Genomic DNA, 23,195 nt, shown 5'->3' on the forward strand with positions numbered 1-23,195 from the left:
AAATTGGAATAAAACAAAAAAATAGAATGCAAAAAAACACATTATTGCAAATTATGAGTATAAAGATTTTTATACTCATAATTTTATTATTATTTTTATTAAATATATATTTAATGTTATGTATGGTAAACATTTTATGATACAAAAAATGTTGTTTTCAAAAATAAAATATTACGTCAAACACTTTTTTTTTTATCGAGGAACCGCGTGGACTTCAGTGACGTGGCGCGTTTTGGTCACCTGACTATAGTGACGTGTAACTGAGCATGTAAGCAGGAAGAGCCTGACCAAGTTTCAAGATGCTAGCCGTAAGTAAGAGCACTTTTATTTCCTATTTTTTAAAATAATGTCTTAGTGTGGTTAACAGCTAACGTGAGATTGTTTAAGCATTAACCGTCAGTAAAATTATTTAATGAAGCTGAAGAATGTTTCCCAGCTCGGTTGGACATCTGTGGTGCTAATATTGCTAAGTAGTTAAGACGCTAACATTTCTGCTCAGCTACCGTTAAAATGATGTTTTTAAAACGGATCAAACGATGAAGTTTTCTACTCGAAAAAAACCCACGATCAGAATGTTCGCTTTAAACCTGTATACGGCAAATTTACGCTAGAGGGCATCTGTTGTGTTGCGGTGTCAGCTAACGATTGCTAAAGTTAGCATCAGCCTGAACAAACATCAGCAAACAAGGTGACAAAACGTGAAATGAAGCTACATCCTGCTAACGTGGCAATGTTTGTGCTGTTTATAATCCGAGCAAACAAAAGTGTGAGTTTTAAACTGTCTCCTGGCACAGAGAAGCTAAAGTGACCTCACTCCAATCTATATTATCAGCTGCTGTTCTTTAAGCAGCTGGTAAGTATTTGGTTTTTCCAGTTTACAGGTCAAATTCACTTTAAGTTATCCTGCTAACATGTCAAAACAACTTAATAAGATCTTAGTGTTAGGCCTGCTCTGTGTTTGAGCTGACAGCTGTTAGAGTGCAACAATAATGAAGAAATGGCACGTTTTCAATAATAATAACAACTGTTTGTTTATTTTCTTGGTACTCTTGTTGGTTCTAACTTGTTAAGTGTCAGCATTTGAAGATTTATTTTGCCATTTAAGTTAGTAAACTGAATCTCTTGATAATATAGGAATAAAAAAACTATTACCCCAACAACAGGAGTGTGTTTGGAGGCATATGAAGTTGTACTGTGAGGACTTGGAGTATTTATTTATGATGTTAAAAGCTCAGAAACAACCTGTTACAGAATTGTGTATTAGTATTACGAAACCTCCAGATTTCTGTTTCAAACAGACTGTTATCAATCTTACTCCTCTGATGATCCCTGACCACAGAGAGACGATGCTTTTTTTCACATTGTTTTATGTTGAGGTTTAAGCCTCTTTCTTATTGATCCCTCAGGATACCAACGATGAAGACGTGTCTCTGTTTGATGCCGAGGATGACGCAGGGAAAAGGTCGAAGAAGTCAGGCGTTAAGTACGTTTGCAGATCGCTGAAGGATTTAACATTTTCTCTGCAGAGAAGATAGTTTATACTTCATTAAATGATTTATTTACATTTCAAGGAAAAGCTTTTGCTGTTTGTTGTGCAAGTCACTACTTGATATCAAGATAATAATGGCTAATGGTTTGTGGGGTTTGTTTGGTATGTTTTCACACTTTTACAAGGACTTCACTGATCTGTCTGCTAAGTTATCACTATCATCTGATGTGGGCTAGTTGACTATTAGAGACGATATTTTACAATGACTTTTGCTGTTGTCAGAGACCCATGTTTAAGTTTTACACTGAGCAAAAAAACAAAAAGATTTTTTAAATGTTGTTATTATTATTTGTTCTTATTAATAATAATGATTATAATTGTTATTAATATGACACAATATTGGTTATTGATCTGTGTGGATACTCCTTGTCATATTAAATTAGTTAAAAATGTGTCACCAGGCATCCGGTAGCGGCCTTCTTCCACCTCTTCTTCAGAGTCATTGCCATCATCGTGTACCTGCTCGCTGAGCTCATCAGCGGGAGCTTCATCGCCTGCATGGTCACAATAATCCTTCTGCTCTCATGTGACTTCTGGACAGTAAAGGTGTTTCTCTTATCACTTTAATATCTCCACTGTAGTGATGGAAGGAGTTGTTGTATTGATTATAATTAATGATCTTGGTGGGGCTTTTTTGCTTTTTGTTGTGCATTTCTTAAAGGCAGAACTCAGAGGAAGAGTGGACCAGATGAGATAAAAGTTTTATCAGGAGCTTAAAAGCAAGATTGGAAATCGTCCTAAAAGCTTGCCAACTGTTCTCACTTTTTGGTTATTGATTATTAGTTTTGAATGAATTGTTGGTGCTCGGATGAGATGATGAGCAGTCGTGAGAAAAACATGGTGAAGGTTTTGGTCACAGATTCAACCATCGTGTTTTTTGACAGACAGTTCGGAGCCTTGGAGACCGGATATTCTACAGCCGGTACTGCAGGCATCCAGTCATAATCATGATGAGTTGAGGCAGAGTTTACAGGCCAGTCTGACATTTGTAATGTGCTGTTTTCTGTATTTGATCACTGTAGCTTCACTACCTGCAGTGAGATTTAAAGACCTCTGCTTTCTGGACGTTTGTCATTCACTGGTTCTTGTGGATGTGTTATTGTGTGCTGATGATGTTCACGTTGAATCGGTTTAAATAGCCTCATGGTAGTGAAGTCCACATAAACTAGTCCTTCTAAAAGCAAATCTCACAACAAAACTGCCTCCTTGGAATGAATCTGAATCCCTTACCAACAGAAATGAATGACTGAAGAGCTCTGGGATTAATTTCAGTGGTCACTGGTATAGTGGTTAGCGCACTTGCTTGGCAGGTTGCTGGTACGATTCCAGCTGGAGACGCAAATCCTTTTTGGGGTTAAATGGAAATCATCTGGTGGGAAACTGCCAAATCAAGTGTGCGGCGCTATGTGCTGTGGTGACGCCTTGGGGCAAGGGGGCAGTTGAAAGCAGCATTTAAACTTTTACTGGAATAGAAAAAGTGCATGTAGAAAATCAGGAGCTAGATCTGATAAAAGATCTTTTCTGCAGTATCAAGTATGTGGTGCTTTTTACCTGAAGCTGTTGTGACCCTTTAGTGCGTACATGTGCCGGCCAGGGTTGATGTTTTTTCTGTTCGGGCGATCGATTGGCTCATCGAGTGCCTTTTTTTTTTTTTTTTTGTTAGTCTTGCTTAAATCTGCTGTAGAATCTCCTTGGATAATAGCTCTGGTTTTCCTCTGTAAGTCAGATGTGCAACTGGACTCGGTTTCCAGAGTCACACTGTTACACAAAGACTTGTGTAAATAATTAAACCTAGGAAACGGTACTCGGATCCAGCACCTTGTGAATAAGATTTGCCAGAATCTCCGTAACAAAGCCATAAATCTCTCCATCTGCAGAACATCACTGGGAGGTTGATGGTTGGTCTGCGGTGGTGGAATCAGGTGGATGACGATGGACGAAGCCACTGGGTGTTTGAGTCGAGGAAGGTGAGATGCATCTCTGCTGAATCTGCTCCGGCTCCGACACGGGGCTTTGGCTAAACATGACCCTGACCTGTTGCTCTGTGTCAGGTTGCTTCGTCCAGATGTTTACTGTCAACGAGTCTTATCGTGTTCGCAGATGTCTAACTGAGATATCCTGTTTCCTTCTTCTTCAGGGTACAGGGAAGCAGCAAGCATCAGATTCAGAGTCCAGGATATTCTGGCTCGGACTGATTGTTTGCCCCGTCCTCTGGGTCATCTTTGTCTTTAGCACCCTGTTTTCATTCAGGATTAAATGGATGGTAAGTTGTTAGATTTTAGTGATTGGACAAATGCTGTTTTTCTTATTATCAACAAATCCCATTAAAACTCAGTTACACCTTTATTTTTCTCACAGCACTGAGAAAATAAAACCTAGCTCCTGGCTGTGTCTCTCAGCTCTAAGCCCACTGAACCCTATTAGTTCTTGGTGCTTTCTTAAGTAAAATTAGACAATAATTACTTGGTAAACATGAGCCAGTGTTTCCCTGCTCTCACCCTGCATCTCAAGCTTGCTTTCAAAGTTTTCCTGCTGCACGAGGGGGGACGCAATTCTGAGTAATATCTCTAAGTTTTAAGCTAACTTAATTGGTTTGTGGAAATTTGTTATAAAAAGAATCACTTATCACTATCAGTTTGCAGCTCACGGACGATGAGACTCATTGGCTCCTTTGTGGGACTTTTATTTGCATATACACTGTATATGAAAGATGGGCATAGCCGTCCTGTGGTTTTGGGCTTCACAGTTTGAAGCCTCAGTGTTTTGGTTTTGGCTAGCAGATGGCTAGCAGCTGCGTTACCTAAAACCACCTAAGAAAGAAGAAACTGTCCGTAGAGGGTAAAAACGTTCTCTGTGGAGTTTAAGATGAGAGTCTGTGTGGACGGACTCACTTTGGGAGACACCTCCAAGTGGCCCCAAGAGAAACGTCACTTTTAAACTAAAGGTTTTATCCCTCGAGATTGTTGTTTGGGAGTCAGACACAGGAACACAGTGGACTCCTTCAGCCTGTATGCTTCATGTCTGAAATGCTCAGTGTGATTTGAACCGTTATGAGGTGATGTGTCAGACATGCACCCAGTGTTTTCCCTGGAGGCTATATGCTCGTTTGAAGTTCACATGACCTGATGCAGTAAGGTCCCAGTTAAGTTTAGAAGTCATAACTTTTAAAAAATGAAAACTAAGATCAAAATCTTTGCAAGGAATCATCATAGAAAAAGATGGTTCCAGCTGTTGGCCCAGACAACAACTGCAATCATAAACTCCCTGTGACTGTGAGTTACTCCCTTAAAAAGATCAGTGCATCTCTTTATTGTGTATTCAGCATGTTCTCACGTGTTCTGGGAACATACAAGCAGTGAAGAGGATACACGTGGTTCACCTTCAGCCTTTTCGTGGGATTTATTGATAATAAGGGGAATATGAAATATGACCAGGGTTTATTTCAGAAAACTGTCGTCTTCCTCACAGCCCGTCGTGATCATGGGCGTCGTGCTGCAAGGCGCCAACCTATACGGATACGTGAGGTGCAAAGTGGGAGGGAAGACCAGCTTAAAGAACATGGCTACCAATTATTTTGGACGACAGTTCCTCAAACAGGTGAGTTTTAATAAAACACACAATAAATAGTCTTTTAATTAAAAGCATTTGTCCTGTTTCTAAGAAGTCCTTTGTGTTTTTCCTCCTCAGACGCTGTCTAAGGAAGAGGAATCGTAGAGTGCAGCTCTGCGGCGTTAACACATCTGCATTATTCTCAATGCTCTGATATATAAACCTTCTTTTTCTCAGTGGACATGGGCAGGAAAGCGTTCTCAGAACTGGAAAGGGCAGTTTTTAATTATGTGCTTTCTTTAAATGACTCAGTAGAGTTGTCTTTATCTTCCACACAGAGGTCAGAGGTGTGTTTTCACTACCTGAGGTCCAGCAATAAATCCTCTGATTACCGAGAACTGCATGAGTGTAAAACGGCTGACAAGTCGGAGTGACTGTAGTTTGTGTCGTAGTCTCACAGCTCCTTCAAATTTCTTCTTTTAGTTAGATTTCATTGTCTCTAATAACTTTATAAATTAACAGTAATTAAAGAACCTTTGAGAGATGTCGTACAGACATTTTGGTTTGTATGAAAGTGTGTAAAGTGTAACAGGAGATTTGTAAATATGTAAGTGAACAAACTGTGTGAAGCATCTTCTTTTGTGCAAATACATTTGTAACGTTTTTCCGAACTGGGTGCTCGTGTTTATTTATGCGGAGAGTCCAGAAAAAGTTCCAGCTTTTTAAAATGCGGGAGCCTCTAAGAAAAGAAAAGTGTCGAATAAAAAGAATCCTGTTAGAGATTCAAGAAAAAGGATATAAATAAGATTTGTTTCCTTTAACCAGCACTGTTCCAGGGTTTTGTTTAATTTCAGAAATTTATAGACTCAAAAGTAAAAATATTACTTAATGAACTGAGTTTAAACATTTAGTCTGCAAATTCCACGGTCTGTTATTTATTTATGTAATTAGTTATGACTGTGTTCTTCATGCTTTTAATGTGTTATTTTAGTACTGAATGATACAGCGACCCCTAGGAGTTGGTTCTCGACATTGCACGTAATGGCATCTTTCCCAACATTTCTTTTTCTCAAAAACTTTGAGAACTCTTGATTACAGTTCACAAATAACATAAACATTTAGGCGTTTGTCTAAAAGTGCCTGAATAACAAAATATCAGTGTTGAAAAGTTTTCTTTAAACTCAGAAATCTTCTGATTTCATAGACAATTACCTGTGTTTGTCTTTTGTAAATAAAGTTTTTAAAAAACATGTCCGGGATAGACACCCATTACCGGAAGTTGGTGTATTTGACCTCCATAATAAAGGTGACACATTGTCTAGCAAAAAGGGCTACTAACTGTGATAAATGTGGGGACAAAAATCTTATATTAAAGGATATAAAATTTTTAAACATTTAAAAATAAAATTAACACTTTTGTGGGATGTGCACCCCATACTGCTTTACTCTGTTCATTTTATTGTCATACAAACAGTAAATGCATTCATTTCTAAAGGTTTTTAGGGGTGTGCGACACAGGTTTCACAATTTTAGTTAAAGACTATACAGAGAAAAATTACTGTGCTCCATAATAAAAGACAACTGAAGAAGAATTGTGTGTTTACTTTCATTTGCAGTTAGTTAACGTAATCTTGATTCAGTACAAACCAATGTCATTGGTACAAACTGATTGGAGGAAAAAAAATCGATGAGCATTTTTTTCACTTTTCAGTTTAGTGCCGATGGCTATTTTATTTTGAAATCCTAACCGGAAACCCTTGCCCTGTTACGGCTAACCAAACTAGCTTAACCGCATCGCTTTTAGCTATCCATGACAGCGGCTCAGTGGTGTCGTTGTTGTTGTTTTTATTATCTAAATCGGTAACTTAGTCACGTTTTAGCCGCCGAAGAGACTCCTTTGCTTTAAATTTCCTCCAGGATGATTCCTACGGAGGATGCGTCCGCCAGGAAGCGGGAGATCGAGGAGAAACTGAAGCAGGTCAGACAGCTGGTGGCTTGAGAGGAAGGAAGCTTCCCTTCGAGCTACAACCCACCAGTGTAGCTCAACACCCGCGTTTAAAATGATGCTTATTGACCGAAAGAGTGTCTTTAATGTCTTCAGAGTGAAATGAGTGAGTGGTTGGTTTTCTTTCTGCTGTTACAGGAGCAGGAGACGCTGTCGTTCATCCGGGAGAACCTGGAAAAGAGCGATCAGCTGACCAAAAACATGGTAGGACGGTCCAAACACACCCAGGGACAGCTCAGGCTGACACTCATAATTCTCATAATTAAAGGCGGTGGGCAGATCTCCATTCGATAGTACTTTAACCCATAATTAAAAATAAAGCCTCTTATTCTTGTACTTGGATTGAAATATTTACTTATAGTTTCTATCATTTCTATTATGAACATGAAGAGTGAGTGAGATGATGAAAGCAGCCTGTGATGTCATTTTTCAGCTTTCACCCCACTTCAGCTGAATCTCTTATGTGACTCATTATTTAAGCTGCTTTTATAGCCCAACTGGTTTTTGACCTCTATTTCTTTCCCAAAAGGTCTCCATCCTGTCTTCGTTCGAGAGCCGCCTGATGCAGCTGGAGAACTCCATCATCCCGGTTCACAAGCAGACGGAAAACCTGCAACGGCTGCAGGAGAACGTGGACAAAACTCTGTCTTGCATGGATCACGTCATCAGCTACTACCATGTGGCCAAAGACACGGACAGGATCATCAGAGAGGGGTGGGGATGACCTTCGTATGCAAATGTTTTGTGGTTACACAAACTGTATGTATACTAATTTTCATTTTCTGTCTCAGACCTACGGGCAGACTGGACGAGTATCTTGCTTGCATTGCAAGAATTCAGAAAGCTGTCGAATACTTTCAAGACAACAACCCAGACAGCCCTGAGCTCAACACAGTGGTAAAGTATCTGCCGCTCTGAAATTACAGTTGTGGTAAAAACGTTTACAATCCACTCATCATGGATGTCATGGACAGTGATGTGGTGTCCAGCTGACCCCGGTTCATGCCAGGCTTGAACATTGGCGGTTTCTGTGAAACACATCTTTTTATATACTGGCAAAGAGAAACTACCAGTCGTAGTTAATCATGAGAAACTAATAGGTTTTGGCCTTGTCAATTTAAAAGACATTATTGGACCTTCATCACTGCTTAGTAAAAGCTTAAAGTGACTGTATTTATATATTTAAGGCTATATGGACTTCTTGGAAAGAGATGGACCACCCTGGAAATAATTAAAAGTAACTGTCACATTTGTGCCTGTGATGTGATTGACTTTCTGTTTTTGGAGATCTAACGAGGTCGATCTGCTGTCATAACATTTCAGTCCCGACAGATTCTGTGCCCTTGTGTTTTTTCTAGCAAAATACATAAAATGATCCGATCGCAGCTTTTTCTGAGAGTTCAGATTTCTGCACAGTATTCTCGACCATTTTCTGTTTGTGTCCAAATGTGTCGTGGTTCTCACAGTACTACAGTGAAAATATTCCTTTTAGCCACTTGTGTCTGAAAGAGGAAAAGCTATCTGAGCCATTAGTTCCACGTATTTAGTGACTGAACAACATTATACACCGCGTAGCTCTCTGAATGAATCATGCTGTTATTCCTACATTCATTTATGTGTACATTTCATGCACTTCTTCCTCACTTCAGACGTCTGCTTCAGTCTCCGTGCCGTTCCGAGTTGGAGTCACTAATTCCATGACCGTATCTTCTTCTGCAGAAAGCACGCTTTGAAAAGGGGAAGGAGCTGCTGGAGGGCGAATTCCGCAGCCTCCTGACCCGCTACAGCAAACCTGTTCCCCCCATCCTCATCCTGGACGCCATCAGCGTGGATGAGGAGCTGGAGGTCCAGGAGGATGTGATGCTGGAACACCTGCCCGAGGCCGTGCTCCAGGACATCATCTGCATCGCCGGCTGGCTGGTGGAATACGGACGTAATCAGGGTACAGCTGTGTTTGTTTGTTGGAGGTCGCTTCCTGTTTAAAGGAAGTTCTTTACCACAATTGCAAATATCATCTGATTGTTGGGCTTTTCTGTCTAATATTGGAGGTCCTCTACCTTACAATCTATAAATCATCTTACCACCAGAGCTGGGCTGATGTAAATCATTAAAATGGCTTTGAAATGTGCAGGCGGTGTAGAGAAACTGGAAAGATTGTGTCTAATTTTGCTCTCCTCTTCCTGCAGACTTCATGAACGTCTACTTCCAGATCCGCTCCAACCAGCTCGATCGCTCCATCAAAGGCCTCAAAGAGCATTTCCGCAAGAACAGCGCCTCCTCCGGTGTCCTCTACTCGCCTGCCGTCCAAACCAAGCGCAAGGACACGCCAACTAAAAAGGCCCCGAAGAGACCAGGTCAGCAACAGATGCGCCTCATTCAGACCGAATCCACAATCACGCCACTCCAGTCTGTAATCCCAACTCGCTGTCCAATCCATCTTCCATAGATCAACCTAACAAACACGCATGATCCTGCATAGTGACGGATATTATACACTCTTCACTACATCCACAGTCTGTTTCTGTCTCAGGTTGTCCTCCACAATCTCTCTGTAATCACTCAGTTCACCGAGCTGTAGCGCACTTCTACCACACACTGTGTTTCTCTGTGATATTACACCCTGGTCTAACTAATCCTTCATCCTCTCCTCTTTCATAATCCCTGTGTTGTGATGACAGTCTACATCCCAGGTAAACACAAAGCTCTAGCGTGTGCCTCGTGCTTGCTTGTGTACGTCAGATGCCACATTTCACGGCAAATCAGAGACAGCGTGATGGTTTGTGTCGTTTTGTTAGCAGCTGAGACGGCAGAGGTTTATTTGTCCTGTTGAATGGTGTAGTAGGTCATCCAGTGGAGATTTTAACCTCTAGTTTCACGGCAGAGCGTTTCGGTGATGAGATGAGTAAGGTGGAGGTTGCCACCAAACGGCCGATAAACAAAACTTGATGAAATTTCTTTACAATTTTACTAGAAATGAATAATTTGTAATTGCATAGAATAAAAATTATTATTTATGATTGAGCCTGGCTCTATAAGATTATGTGTAAGGATTAGCTGTAGTCTATTTTCCTGAAATTTAGTTGATTAAAACAAACAAACAAACAAACAAACAAACAAACGTATTGTTGTGTGATTGAGAAACAAAGTCTTCATTATCAGAGTCTAAGAGTTAACACATACACCTGTACATGCATGCATATGCAGAAACTGCTGTACTAATAACAGGCACTCACTCACTTTAACCCTCAGGCAACCCAACAGAATTAAAGCATAAATTAGGGAGGAAGAGGAAGAGCTGGCAGAGCGCTACAAAGTGACCTTCAGCGGCCTCCTCGTGTACATGTTTCTGCACAAACTTTCAGAACAGACTGTGTGAGATCCTGACGTCCTTTAACGGGGCTTGTGATCACAGCCAGAGAGCAGCAGAACTGACAGGTCTGTTACTGGTGCCCTGTTCTCCTCTCACATGAAAGCAGGTTCATGCTGAGCACAGGTGGCAGACGCTGTGATGTTTCCAGGCTCGGTCACGTCAAATACCAGTCCTGTCGCAGGACTGATGCCCTCCTACGGGCCTGTCCAGCTCTCAGCCTGTCTCCTGGTAACTCCTGAGACCTCCTGGAGGAGCTGGATGAACCTGAATGGGCTGTAGGTACCGTCTCATGTCACCAACAGTGACAAGAGACTAGAGTCAGGAGGGGGGAGGAGAGAGCAGCAGTCTGCAGTCACCACTTGCTCTGCCCTTTTAGGCGGTTGTGTCATTGAGGCCTCTCCAGGGAACCTGGTGTCACTTTGATTTGGACTTTCAGAGCAGCAGAAATGGATTCACAGCGTTTATGATAATAACTAACTGGACATTCCTAAAGTTTACCTGTCTTTGTGTTTCTAGTGTGATGATGGAGTTTTAATCTGTTCTACTTACGCTCACTGCTGCCATGAAACTAAAGGCTGCAGTGCGTGCGTGTGTGTGTGTGCGTGACAGGTTCATAATATAACTGTGTGTAGTGTTGATTCAAGGAGTTTGTCACTAGCTGATCGCCTGCTTTACCTGCACACACCTGGTTAAAGAGTTGAGGTCAAAGGTGAAACAGGTGAACCCTCTGACTGATCTGACGCATGTGCAAAAATACGCACACTTCCTGTCACTGTTCTGGTTTAACAGTTTTCTCTAGCGTCTGTATGAGGGCTGCGTGATTAAGGTGTTTGTTTTAGACAATAACTTTAATCTTGATGACTTAACAAGATACAAATATTACTGAAACTGAACTTTTTAAGAAACCAAAGAACAAAAGTGTCAGTTTTAGTCATCTTGGGTGCGTTTGAGAGGATGTGTTTGATTTGTAACAAAAAAGAACAATGAAAGTGAGGATTAAATGATGATTATAAGCCAAAATTTAAATTGAAACTCTCGTAATTTAATGAAGACTTAAGGTTCTGACTGTTACGCTATGTAACTAATGCAATGTCTTTGACAGCTTTTGGATTCAGCTTCAAAGACGATGCTCATGTGCGTACTTGACAAGAAAAATTGATTATTTTATTTCGTTTCTTTAATATTTTCAATAACTGGAGAAACAGTGAAAAAATATATATAACTAAGTAATAATTTAATAAGAAAGCAGGAAAATAAACTGTTCTGTTGCACAAGTAGTCAAACCAAAAGCAGGATTTTCTTTAAATCCCAGATTCGACTTTTTGCTTCTGTTTTTATTCAGTTGCTCTTTAACAGGAGATGTCTCTCCTGCTCTAAGAGTCCAGAACTTTCGTTTTCAGGGCTTTAACTGTGAAAGGTAAAGAAAGGAAGAAGCGGTTTTTTTGCACATGCAGAACAAATCAGAGTTTTTGGTACGACTTCCACTACAAACAGCCTTATTGGACTCTAACATGACGACAGTGTTGCTCTGCGATTGCTGCACATCTAAAGTGTTTGCTAACACGCTAACCTTTGCAACTGTGTGAGTTTGACAAATACGTGACTAATAACCTTTCATGCAGAGAAAAAATTATGTAAAAAAAAAAAAGCTGAATGCACCTTTAATTGTGCTGCTTGCTTACTAACTCACTAACAGGCCAACAGTTTGTTTTAATGCTGTAAATATGAATAATCTGCAGATTTTTGCATCTCTAAACCATGTGACAGACTGTTTATTATTCGTAATAGTAATAATAATCGTAATGATAGATATGACTGTTAATTGTATTAATTGTGATGGCTGTTTATAACTGATCTAACCTGTTTATTCTCTGACATCACCCCGGCAGTGTGTGTTTCAGCACACGTGTCCTGTAGTGCTGTAGTTTGTCTCTCGTGGTGTTAGGCTGTGCCTCCCCCTCCTCCCACACGTACAAACCTCTGCTGGCTGCCTCGGTGGTGGAGGGATGTGGTGTCTGTGTTTCATCACTCACTTTCTAGCTCTCCCTTCTCTTCCTTCTCCTTCTTCTTCTTCCTGTTTCTGTTTCTGGGCTGTCTGGACCTCGCTACCCTCCTCTGGACTCTGTCTCTGTGTTTCTGGGACCAGGGACCATTCGCAAGGCTCAGAACCTTCTGAAACAGTACTCACAGCATGGGCTGGATGGGAAAAAGGGGGGTTCTAACCTCACTCCTTTGGAAGGTAAAGCACCTCGGTCTTCTCTATGCTGACAGTGTACTGTTGTTTCAGGCACACAGAACGTCCCCTCAGTCACAACAGCTAGTCGCTGCGCATGTTTGATGAGTCATAAATCATCTCTAATCGGTCTGGAATAAAGACAGCTGATACTACAGCTCATTAATTTCGACATGCAACATTAAGAACAAGCGCATCCATCCTGATAAACTTCTTCACTGTTAAAGGTGAAACTTGGCTTCAAGGTTTCAAACTGTTGTTTGAAAACTGAATGCAAAGAATCACCGCTATGATTTTAATCCTGAAACACGGATGTATTATGGCAGAAATGTCAACTGATGTTTAACTAGAGACAGACTGTGTGCCCATGTAATACCACTCTGTACCACAAGGTGGTGCAAAGATTACCTTAAAGTATTTCCAAACTACCTGGGTTTTTTTTTTTTTTTTAATGTCTGTGTGTTTTTTAAACTGCAAATGATTTCCGCGTTTGCACATTAAAAATATTTGATGACGAAATTTTTGTTTATTTCTGCACAAACAGTTTTATAATTAGAAAATACATTAATAATATCCAGATAAAATCTGCTAGGCTGATAATAATTTGCCATAGATCGTATAATAAGATGATACATTAATCTTAATAAGTAATTAAAGCGTGGGAGCGTCTCACCCGTGTGGAAGCGTGTCAGGATGGTTTTACTTTGAAAAGCTGCGATCAGTCGAAAGCTGTTGTGATTTCTGTGCAAGCTGATTTCTGTCTCGTAGTTTTAACACACTGACTGATTCAGACATCAGTCGATGCAGAAAACAAACCCCTCTGGGTCTTTTGCCCCCTCCCCCCAAACTTGTGGGCGTCCCCTGCTTCTTTCCCCCGCCCCCTCCCCGGCTGGTGCTTGCTGGTGGTCGGTACAGCTGCTCCAGGTACAGGTTTGTCTCCCCCCCCACTCTCACCCTCTGGCCTAGTCACGACCCCCGGTGGTTTGACTTGGCCTGTCTCCTTGCTGTCCCGCCCCACCCACCAGGTTACGATCACGACCTGCGGGTCAAACACCTCTCTGACGCCCTGACCGAGAAGCACGGGGCCGCCACAGGTGAGTGAGGGCACCATGTGGGAAAAAGAAGGAACACAGATGATCTAAAGAGGCGGGCTTTCCTGTAGATAAAAGCACGCCCACTGCAGCTTTAGCACTTTGTATTTTCTTTAAATCCAGTTGCAGTCAGAACACATAGGTTTACTTTCAGCTTCAGACTCCACGTCTGATGTTGGATGGTTTGATTTGCTGGCTGACTGAGCTTTTCCACCCAGGAAAGGATGATGTCCTGGATATCGAGATCGACTCTTACATCCACTGCATCAGTGCCTTCGTCAAGCTGGCTCAGAGCGAGTATCTGCTTCTGGCGGAGATCATCCCCGAGCACCACCAGAAGAAGACCTTCGACTCCCTCATTCAGGTCCGGGAGACAAAACTGTGACGTTTTTAGAGCATTTGAAGGTTTGATTAGGATTTAATGTTGGAACTGAGCTTACACAGGTTCAAAGACTTTTAATAAATTGGTTTAATAACACCTTCAGGATCCTGGAAATCTCTTTTCTGTGTTGTATATTGAATATTTGGTTTTTTGGTCAGATATATACTTATAATATATGATAACAGTTCATGCTCCTCCACAGGAGGCGCTGGACAACCTGATGCTGGAGGGAGAAAACATTGTGGCTGCAGCTCGCCGGGCCATAATGCGACACGACTACTCAGCTGTCCTCACCATCTTCCCCATCCTCAGACACCTGAAGATGAACAAGTCTGAGTTTGATACCACGCTGCAGGTCCGAGCTGCACCCCAAAAAACTCCCAAAACGTCTGCGTATGACAGAAATGAATTACTGTAATGATGTGTTGTGCTGTCTGCAGGGCACGGCGGCGAGCACCAAGAACAAGCTGCCCACCCTCATCACCTCCATGGAGACGATCGGAGCCAAAGCTCTGGAGGAGTTTGCAGACAGCATCAAGGCACGGAGCTCTCATTTCTGTGTGTCACCACTCACTGCTCAGTAACTCATAATTCATGACTTCTTTCTCCTGTGACTGCAGAATGATCCTGATAAGGAGTACAACATGCCCAAGGACGGAACGGTCCATGAACTGACCAGCAATGTAAGCTGATGCTCCGTTACCTCCCGGGTTAAATAACACCACTCATTTATTCGCTCTTTCTACACTTCAGAGTCAACACCTTCCTGCGAGGACTCTGCTGTTCGTCCGTCTCCGTGGGGACGGCTGATAGCTAAGAGCGGAGCGTCTCCATCTAATGATTAATCCGAGCCGAGCTCACCTCCTCTGTCCTCTCCTCTGCAGGCCATCCTGTTCCTGCAGCAGCTGCTGGACTTCCACGAGACAGCTGGAGCCATGCTGGCCTCACAAGGTGCAGCCACTACAACGCAGGCGTTAGCCTCTCGTTAGCATAGCTGTCCTGCTGCCTCGCCAGGCTGTGATGGTGTTACACGCTTTTTTTTCTTTTATCTCTCATATAAAACCACAAATGTGATTACTTTAACTCTTTCACCCATAAAAACGAGATTTGATGACCTCCCCGGTGCCCTTAATGATGAGTATCTTCAGTATTAATCTATTAAGACGTAGTTTGACAACCTTTAAAATAGTTTCTGCGTATTCAGGGACCACCATCAATAACCTTGGATGCAACCCAGTGATTTGGTTCCTTAAGCGTCTGAAATGTGACAGAAATCCTCAGTTCGGAAAAGCTCTCCAAGGGGATAAGAGTTTGAGGAGTTATGGCTGACATGCTGATACCGAAGCACATCATTTCACACTCTGACGTTTGGTTTCAGAAAACTAAACTTGTAATGGTGAATATACTCAGCTCAATGCTTCAGAAGCAGGGCTTTTCACACCAGTGGGTGACATTACAGTGGCTGCAGCCGTCTTTTATTTACAGCTTTTTCTCAACAGTCTGGTTGTCCAGATTCTCCAGACTGCAAAGTGTTGCTTATGAATCCACATCCGTAGGTTCATTTTAACCTGACTCTCATTTATGAGGCGACCAGACTTCAGATGTATAAAAGCAACTCAATTTCCACACTGTCAGGCTCTCAGGTTGTCCCTTCACTGCTCCTTTATCTGAGGCTGTTTTCACCTTCAGCCCTCTACCTTTTTCCTTCCCCTTCTAATTGCATCTCTCTCCTTTCACACGGAGCCTCTACACATCCAGCATGTGTTCAGGTTTTTATAGGCGAGTGTTTGTGGCTCCCTCCTGTGCTTTGATTATCGCAGCTTCGCTTCGCCTCCTTTTCCGCATCCGGCTCTTTTCGAGCCCTCGACCCCTCGCTGCCTGGCTGATGACTGTATGCTTACTCTGCACTAACTATTCTCTTCTAACCTTTTTGCACTTGTGCCTCTTTCTCTTTCTCTTGTCCTCTGCCTTGCCTCGGCCCTTTTAGTACTGGGGGACACTTACAATATACCTTTAGACCCCCGAGGTAAGCATCAAAGAGAGACTGTGTAGGCCCCTCATGAGGTCAGCTTTGAATGTTTTCAGTTTGTTTTGGGGGATTTAAGATAAGAAATTAGCGGTCACATGCATGCACTCTTTCAAAAGTGCATCTGTAGCTTCTGCTGCTAAAATCTTCTGTATTTCTTACAGAGACGAGTTCGGCCACCAGCTACACCTCCGACTTCAACAAAAGGCTCCTCAGTAGTTACATATGTAAGCAGAGATGCTGTGCACTGCCTCTGTGTTAGAAGTCCTCGTTTTAGTCTGTTAGTCATCATTTTGTGTTCTTTTGTTCTTGCAGGTAAGGTTTTGGGGAACTTGCAGCTAAACCTGCTCAGTAAATCCAAAGTGTACGAGGATTCGGCTCTGAGTGCCATCTTCCTGCACAACAACTACAACTACATCCTCAAGTCGCTGGAAAAGTAAGCATCGTTTCCTGTGTCAAAATAACCGCCCAGTCTGTGCAGAGAGCAAACACCAGCTTCAGTCTCAAAGTGGCCTGACTTTGGTTGCAGGATCACTAAAGCTAGTAATAACGTCTGAGTCTGGTTTTACGTGCATCATATAATGCTCATGACCAGGAGAGCATGCGTGCGTTGGTCAGCTGCCCGGACTTGGGGTGGCCGTGGGTCATCAACCAGTCAGAAGCTGGGTGGACCGATCCCTGCCTTCTCTTGTACAGAAGCTGATGCATCCTGAATCCAAAGCACTTTAACAGTACCTGTCCGTTTACCATTTACACCTGCAGGCTGTGCCAAAATCCGTCTGTCAGTCATCTTAGTAGCTCCTGCTGAGAAACCTACACGTCAGTCACGTCATCACCTCCTGAAAATATTCAACAGAAACTAAAGTCTTGAGCAACCCTCATTTAAATAAATAAATCAAATTATATAAAACGTGTTGTTCCCAAAGAGAAGGACTTCAGAAAGGCTTTCAGTTTTTCTGCTTTTTCACTCGCTTTCAGTCCAGTTTCTGAACCTTTTTCAGAGGACACTCCTTCACACTGACCTGTGAATCGTTCAAGCATAAAAACAACTGCAGACTATGGAGGAAATAAGCTACTAGTAAATTAGTTAAGATTAATAATTTTCTCCAGTTAGAAAAGATCAGGGTTTGAGGTCAAATTCAATTGTTCCTACTTTTCTTAAAGCTCAGTTTTTTGGTTGCCAAGGCGCCGGCTGTCACGAAACGGTTTGTGGTCATAATGACAACGAAGGGAGTGGAACATACACGTGAACACGGGGCGGTCTAAGATCAGCTGCTCAGTGAGATCAGCTGGGAGGGGGGCTTAATTATATTTGATGAAGTCTGATTTCGGAGGTTAGTCCGAGGTCAGACTGTTGACCTGTGCGTGGGTGTGCAGTGGAGTAACACACACACTTTCTTCTTTGCTTTTATTTTTTTGGGGTGTAATGTCCTAATAAATGAAGTGATCACTGACAGCGAGTTAGTTTGGGATAAATGCTTTCCTGCGTCCTCAGGTCTGAGCTGATCCAGCTGGTGACGGTGACTCAGAAGCGAGCGGAGACGTCCTACAAAGAGCTCATGACTCAGCAGATCGAAACATACCAGCGCAGGTGAGCGAATAAAAGCTTCGCGCGTCAAACTCGAACACGATTTGTGTCTTTGTCTTCACGCCCGTGCTTTTTGTTTCCGCCTCAGCTGGCTGAAAGTCACCGAGCACCTGACAGAAAGGAACATGCCCGTCGTACAGCCCGGCACCAAGGTCAGCATTTCTCCTGTGGGAGGTGTAACACTTAGCAGAGATGTTAGTAACGAACGCAGCGCTCAGTGCGTTTGATCAAATATATCCAGTATCTAATGGTTGTTATGGAGACCCGTTCTGCTCATCCTTATTTTTATTCTTGGACTTTATGAGAGTAGCTTTGCATGATTCACCGGTCAATAATAGGCTTATTTATCTTATAAACTTATACTAAGCCTTGGTGCTGCCTCTCGTCTGTTTTGTGCAACTGGAGCTTCTGGCTTATACACATGTGTGTTTTGTCTTCCTCCAGCTGAAAGATAAAGAGAGACAAGTGGTTAAAGACAAATTCAAGGTGAGGCTGTAATCAAATGAAGTAAAACGCAGCTGTTACTGAGTAAGAAACTGACGTCAGTCTCTCTTTGTCAGGGCTTCAATGACGGTTTGGAGGAGCTGTGTAAGATCCAGAAGGGTTGGGCCATCCCGGACAAAGAGCAGAGAGACCTCATCCGGCACAATCAGAAGAAGGTGGTGTCTGATGCCTACAGAGCCTTCCTGCAGAGGTCAGAGACGCTCTCACACAAACAAGTCTGGAGTCGAGGATTTGACCTAAAACATTGTTTCGTCAAATATTCTGGAGGCAGATGTTGATAAGAACATTATTCAGATTTCTGTGTGGGACAGGTTTTTAGCTAATGGGTGGTCAACAAGAATATGGAGGCTCTTTTTGTTTTTTTTCAATACTAATCTCACCTTTAAGCTGTGATTCCTTCTGTGAAATGGAGAAAATAATCACAGAGCATCTCGGGATCAGTGAATGCTCTCTTAGCCTGTTGCTCTTTTTTACATAGCTTAAGATGGCGTGCCCCCTTTTAGTCACATTACTAAACTTTAGAAATTTAGTGCCCTCATCTGCTGCTCATGCTCACATGTTCTATTGATCCCGACACCCTCCGTGATTTTCTTCAAGCATGCTGAAAAATCTCTTTTTGCAAACCTCCTGCATGATCGGGGGGTGAAGCTGCCAAAACTGGTGCATCAAAGGATCCTGAAAGTTCCCTGAAGGTTCGAGATGTCACCTCACATGTTACCAGCATGCATGCATGTGACACCTCATAAAACCATCTTCTCTTTTAATTTATAACCCCAAAAATTTCATTGCGAAACATAATGATGTTATGACATCATTATGTTTCCTGGCAACCACCTAGCAACAAACAGCTAAACAACACTGTAGCACGAGAATCTGATTAAGACCCGATTACTGTCAGAAACAATCAGCTGATTCTGAGAGGTCTGCTGTTGGGCACCGATTTATTTTAACGGAGTGACTTAAATGTAGCACTTGTCTTGAATTAGGAAAATGTGACCTAATAATAATTAATCCATAAGGCTGAAATGATCTGCTCGGATTTCTTTCACACTCATATTTCATTGTTCACGTTTCTTCCAGATGTGCCAACATTTCCTTCACCAAGAACCCCGAGAAGTATCACAAGTATCGACCGGAGGAGGTGGAGGAGATGATCGAAAAGCTGTTTGACACATCCGCCTGAGGAGTCTCCTCTTCCCCACCCCAAAGAAACACGGGCTGCTACGCCTGAACCCCCCCGCCCGCGCTGCTCTCAGCCTTGTAGTGTCTAAACAATGTTTTGTACAAAGACGTGAACTTACGTATTTATGTAATTTAGCCACTGCAGCTCAACATTTCAGACAAATAAAAAGGGAACTCTGACCGAACCTGCGTGCTGGTTTGTTGTGATACAGACATTCACGCTTATAGAAACCTCACCCACCTTCTGTTTGTGACAGGCAGCCAATCAGAAGAAAGCTGGGTTAATGGCTGAGGAGGTGAAACAGCTGATTTCAGACACAGAATGAACTAAAGCCTAAAGAGCTTCTTGGAACATGTTAGCATCTTTTAGTTCCTTGTTTTCGGTTCTTCCTCCAGCGGGCAGCTAACAGCTGTGCTCTCACGTGCTGAGCGTAGACGAACATTTATCAGCCTGACGGCACCTTCAGAACGAGCATCAGCCAACGTTATAACAGCTCAGATTCTTTTCTTATCCTGGAGTCTTTAAAACTAACAATCAAGCTGTGTGTGTGTCTGTGTGTGTTACCATCATTCCTCTTCAGGGTAAAGAGGACAGGTCTCATCGCCACAGCAACCAGACCTCAGCATCTTCAGGTCTGGTTTCCTTGGTGATAAAAAGTTTATCCTTGACCTTGACTTGTGCTGTTTTCCTGTCCCATGTCACAAATCGAATCAAGTCTATTTTTATAGCACATTTTAAAATGAGCGCAGCTGATGTCATTTTGACTCGAGTCCAGCTTCAGATCAGCAAACGCATCTGCCCACACGCTCTTAAATTCTTTACTTTCTCAGTCGAGGACGACCACGAGGTGGTTTTTATATTTTAAGTGCCGGCTGTGAAGACGAGAGGAAGCTTCTTCCTTTCTCAAAATGATTTCATGGAGCTTTATTGAACAACAGTAGCAGAATGGACAGAAATAAGTGCTTTAAAGCAACAAAGTTATTTACAGGTGTCTCTTTTCACAGACACCAAAAACAACATGTTCAGATGCAGCTCAGTGGTGTTATTTTAACAGCTCTGACCATGATCTGTACGTCACAGCAACACTTGTGCATATAAAACACCAGGAACACCTCACTTCACAGTAACAGATCAGCTCTCTGTTGGTACACTGCCAGCTAAATACAATCAACAAACAGCAGCTGACCAGTAAAAGTATACGTACTGACAGCCTACATACATATATTAAAACAAGAAGCTCTTACACCAGACCTTTAACCATCTGACAGAAATATTTTTTGCCATTTTAATGAGCGATCTGTTCATAATGACCTGATGAGCAGCCTGAGATTAAAGAAAAGTGTGATTTCAACAAGATGTCTGACTCAGTGAGTCAGCTGTGACATGAAAATGACGATTTATTGTATTTCACATCTTCATGATTCACAGCTTGCCTATATCTAAAAATGTTATTTATTTATTGTTTATTACCACAAAAAAGCATTTAATAAGCAGCGCTTTATCTTTGTCTTGGTTTTTATGCATCCCTCTGTTTTTTTGTTGTAATTGGCTGACACACTTTTAAAAAGTGCTTTTTAAAGTCAAGTCACTAAATAAGAAATGCTAACATGGCCTCGCGCTTTAAAATGTTCTTTGTGTGTCTTTAGCACAGCTCTGGGCCTTGTTGCGTGACCTCCTGCGCAGCGTCCTCATGCTGAGTACATGTGCACACAAAACACCAGAGTTACATATTAATAAAAGCATCAGGTCATTTAGACACAGCTGAAATGAACCCCTTCTGTTACGGTCCTGAGAGAGAAACACTCCACGCGTGAGACGTAGATTCATGATATTTTGCCCTTTATGACATACAGTAAGAATCAACATATGTATGTAGCTGAATAGCAGTTACAGAAACACGCAGAGCAGGACCGGGTGCATTAAACACACTTTTTGTTGTTTTAATGCGGCGACTGAAACTGTTACAACTAAAACCAAAACAAATGCACTGAAAACTGTTTGAAACTCTGCTGATTTGTGATGATTTTAACGCTCACAGATCTCCCGCCTGCACCAACATGCATTACGAGGCACAGCTGGCATGTAATAATGTAGCAGCTACACTGAAGCACAACATAAAACAGAAGTTAACGGAGCTAATAAAATATTTAGTGTCGTAATCAGACTCAAGTTTAAATATGTAAATGTCAGTGTCTCGATCAACTTTCGGGCGGATGGCGTGGAGGCTGAGCCTTTTCCAACTGTTTTTACACCTTTATTTTTCAACTACTAATAAATGTTTGAATATGGAAACCAAAATGTTGAATTCAGGTACACGTCCCAAATGTGCGTAACGGCCCCATTTCAACTGTAAATGTTCCATTAAAGTTTTTTCTAAATAAAAAAAAATGAATTTAATGGAATATATTCAAATAAAATGTACTTGACTGCGACACATTCAGTTAATGCTGAGCACATTTTCCTTAATGATTAATTATTTAAATGATTTTATATTTTTCAGTTGCATTTTACTCAAACATACTGCTGTGTGCTTTTGCACTCTCACAGTGTAAAGCTCTGACTGCACACCTGTGCCACTTCATGTTGTTTATTTATTGTAAACTGTACTATGTTTATTTTTCATGCTGCTGCTGTAACACTGTAATTTCGCTTGTGCGATCAATCAATTATTTATCTATTTAATTACAGCTTTTTAAGAGATTAGCAGTAATCCTGAGGTGAACTAAGGTGTTAGAGTGACGCTGGAGAACGAGTCAGAAAATGCTTGTCTTAGTTTTGGTTTTTGTGCCGTGCTTTGTTCTGCAGGAGCTAATGGGGGGATAATTAGCTCCCTGAGCCCAGCGAAGCAAAGCTCCCTCCTTTCTTCAAGGCTCTCTGTCCCGACTCTGACTCGGACTGTCTTATCTACAGCACAATTCCTGGGATTTTCCTTACTTTCTACACACTTTGTGTGTGCTTTACACTCCTGATGAACACATTCTTTTGATTTAGTCGTGTTTGGGTGATAAATGATCATTTTCTAAGTCCCTGCCTTGTCTGGTCTTTCCTTTTTGAGCCGGGTTGTGTCAGTAGACAACCTTCCATACACAGATTTCTCCACTACTGCATATAAACAGCATGAAATAAAAGCTAAAGACAGTGACTGTTTGGTTCTCAAGCTCACACGGCCAGAGCGACAGAAACTACAGGTCACAGCTAAGGTTTCACCTGCCGGCCGGCTGGGATAGAGGGAAGGTCCGATTCATCCAATGGGGACCATGAATATTCTCTATGTACAACAACTCATTCAAGTACACTGATCATTTCTGGGACAATGCATGGACAGAAAAAGTCCCAGTGGGGAACACCAGTCAGGTTTGGCATCACATCGAACAGACTACATCAATTCACTCATAGGAACGCCCGTCATCAAATCCAGGATCCAATCAGGCGATCACACCAAGTGCTGGCCTTAGAAAGCATCACTGAGGGTGCCCAGACATCTATTGGATCAATTTAATCCAAAGCTAGTATCTGTTATATATTTTTAAATTAACTGAGACATCTCAACCTTAAGATAGTTTCGTGAAGATCGTCTTCTCTCGTGCTGATTTTGACTTTAATTAACTGATCCGACTTAGTACATTTTAATTTACATGTATGTAAAGATTGCGAAACAGTCTTATGTAACAGACTCCTCGACTGAATTTGTAGACAATGTTGCCATCTGCCAGCC

General features: G+C 42.0%; 2 protein-coding genes across 7 annotated transcripts; both read left to right on the forward strand.

The window, feature by feature from the left end:
• Nucleotides 1-217: 217 nt before the first annotated feature.
• On the forward strand, nt 218-5,769 carry tvp23b (trans-golgi network vesicle protein 23 homolog B (S. cerevisiae)). Its single transcript, XM_085466998.1, has 7 exons — nt 218-308; nt 1,407-1,483; nt 1,951-2,095; nt 3,427-3,516; nt 3,687-3,812; nt 5,018-5,146; nt 5,237-5,769. Exons 1-7 carry the CDS (start codon nt 300-302, stop codon nt 5,261-5,263), a joined length of 603 nt encoding a protein of 200 aa, XP_085323124.1. The 5' UTR covers nt 218-299; the 3' UTR covers nt 5,264-5,769.
• A 1,049-nt stretch (nt 5,770-6,818) lies between these two features.
• exoc7 (exocyst complex component 7) lies at nt 6,819-19,664 on the forward strand. Of its 6 annotated transcripts, XM_085466997.1 has the most exons (22): nt 6,819-7,076; nt 7,242-7,307; nt 7,633-7,817; nt 7,895-8,000; nt 8,823-9,045; nt 9,290-9,457; nt 9,782-9,793; nt 12,620-12,712; nt 13,732-13,800; nt 14,016-14,161; nt 14,382-14,534; nt 14,620-14,718; nt 14,800-14,862; nt 15,064-15,130; nt 16,167-16,205; nt 16,370-16,432; nt 16,521-16,641; nt 17,701-17,796; nt 17,882-17,945; nt 18,238-18,279; nt 18,354-18,487; nt 19,378-19,664. In XM_085466997.1, the coding sequence occupies exons 1-22, from the start codon at nt 7,017-7,019 to the stop codon at nt 19,478-19,480; spliced, it is 2,172 nt and encodes a 723-aa protein (XP_085323123.1). In that variant the 5' UTR covers nt 6,819-7,016; the 3' UTR covers nt 19,481-19,664. The 6 variants fall into 6 exon arrangements, with proteins under 6 accessions (XP_085323123.1, XP_085323118.1, XP_085323119.1 ...); XM_085466992.1 differs by lacking the exon at nt 13,732-13,800 and having other exon boundaries at nt 6,821-7,076; XM_085466993.1 differs by lacking the exons at nt 9,782-9,793; nt 13,732-13,800 and having other exon boundaries at nt 6,821-7,076.
• Nucleotides 19,665-23,195: the final 3,531 nt, after the last annotated feature.

The sequence above is a fragment of the Copadichromis virginalis genome, linkage group LG8, assembly GCF_057382275.1.
Source record: "Copadichromis virginalis isolate Kocher_CV1m ecotype Utaka linkage group LG8, C_Virginalis_male_GT1.1, whole genome shotgun sequence".
Classification (NCBI taxonomy): Eukaryota; Metazoa; Chordata; class Actinopteri; order Cichliformes; family Cichlidae; genus Copadichromis; species Copadichromis virginalis.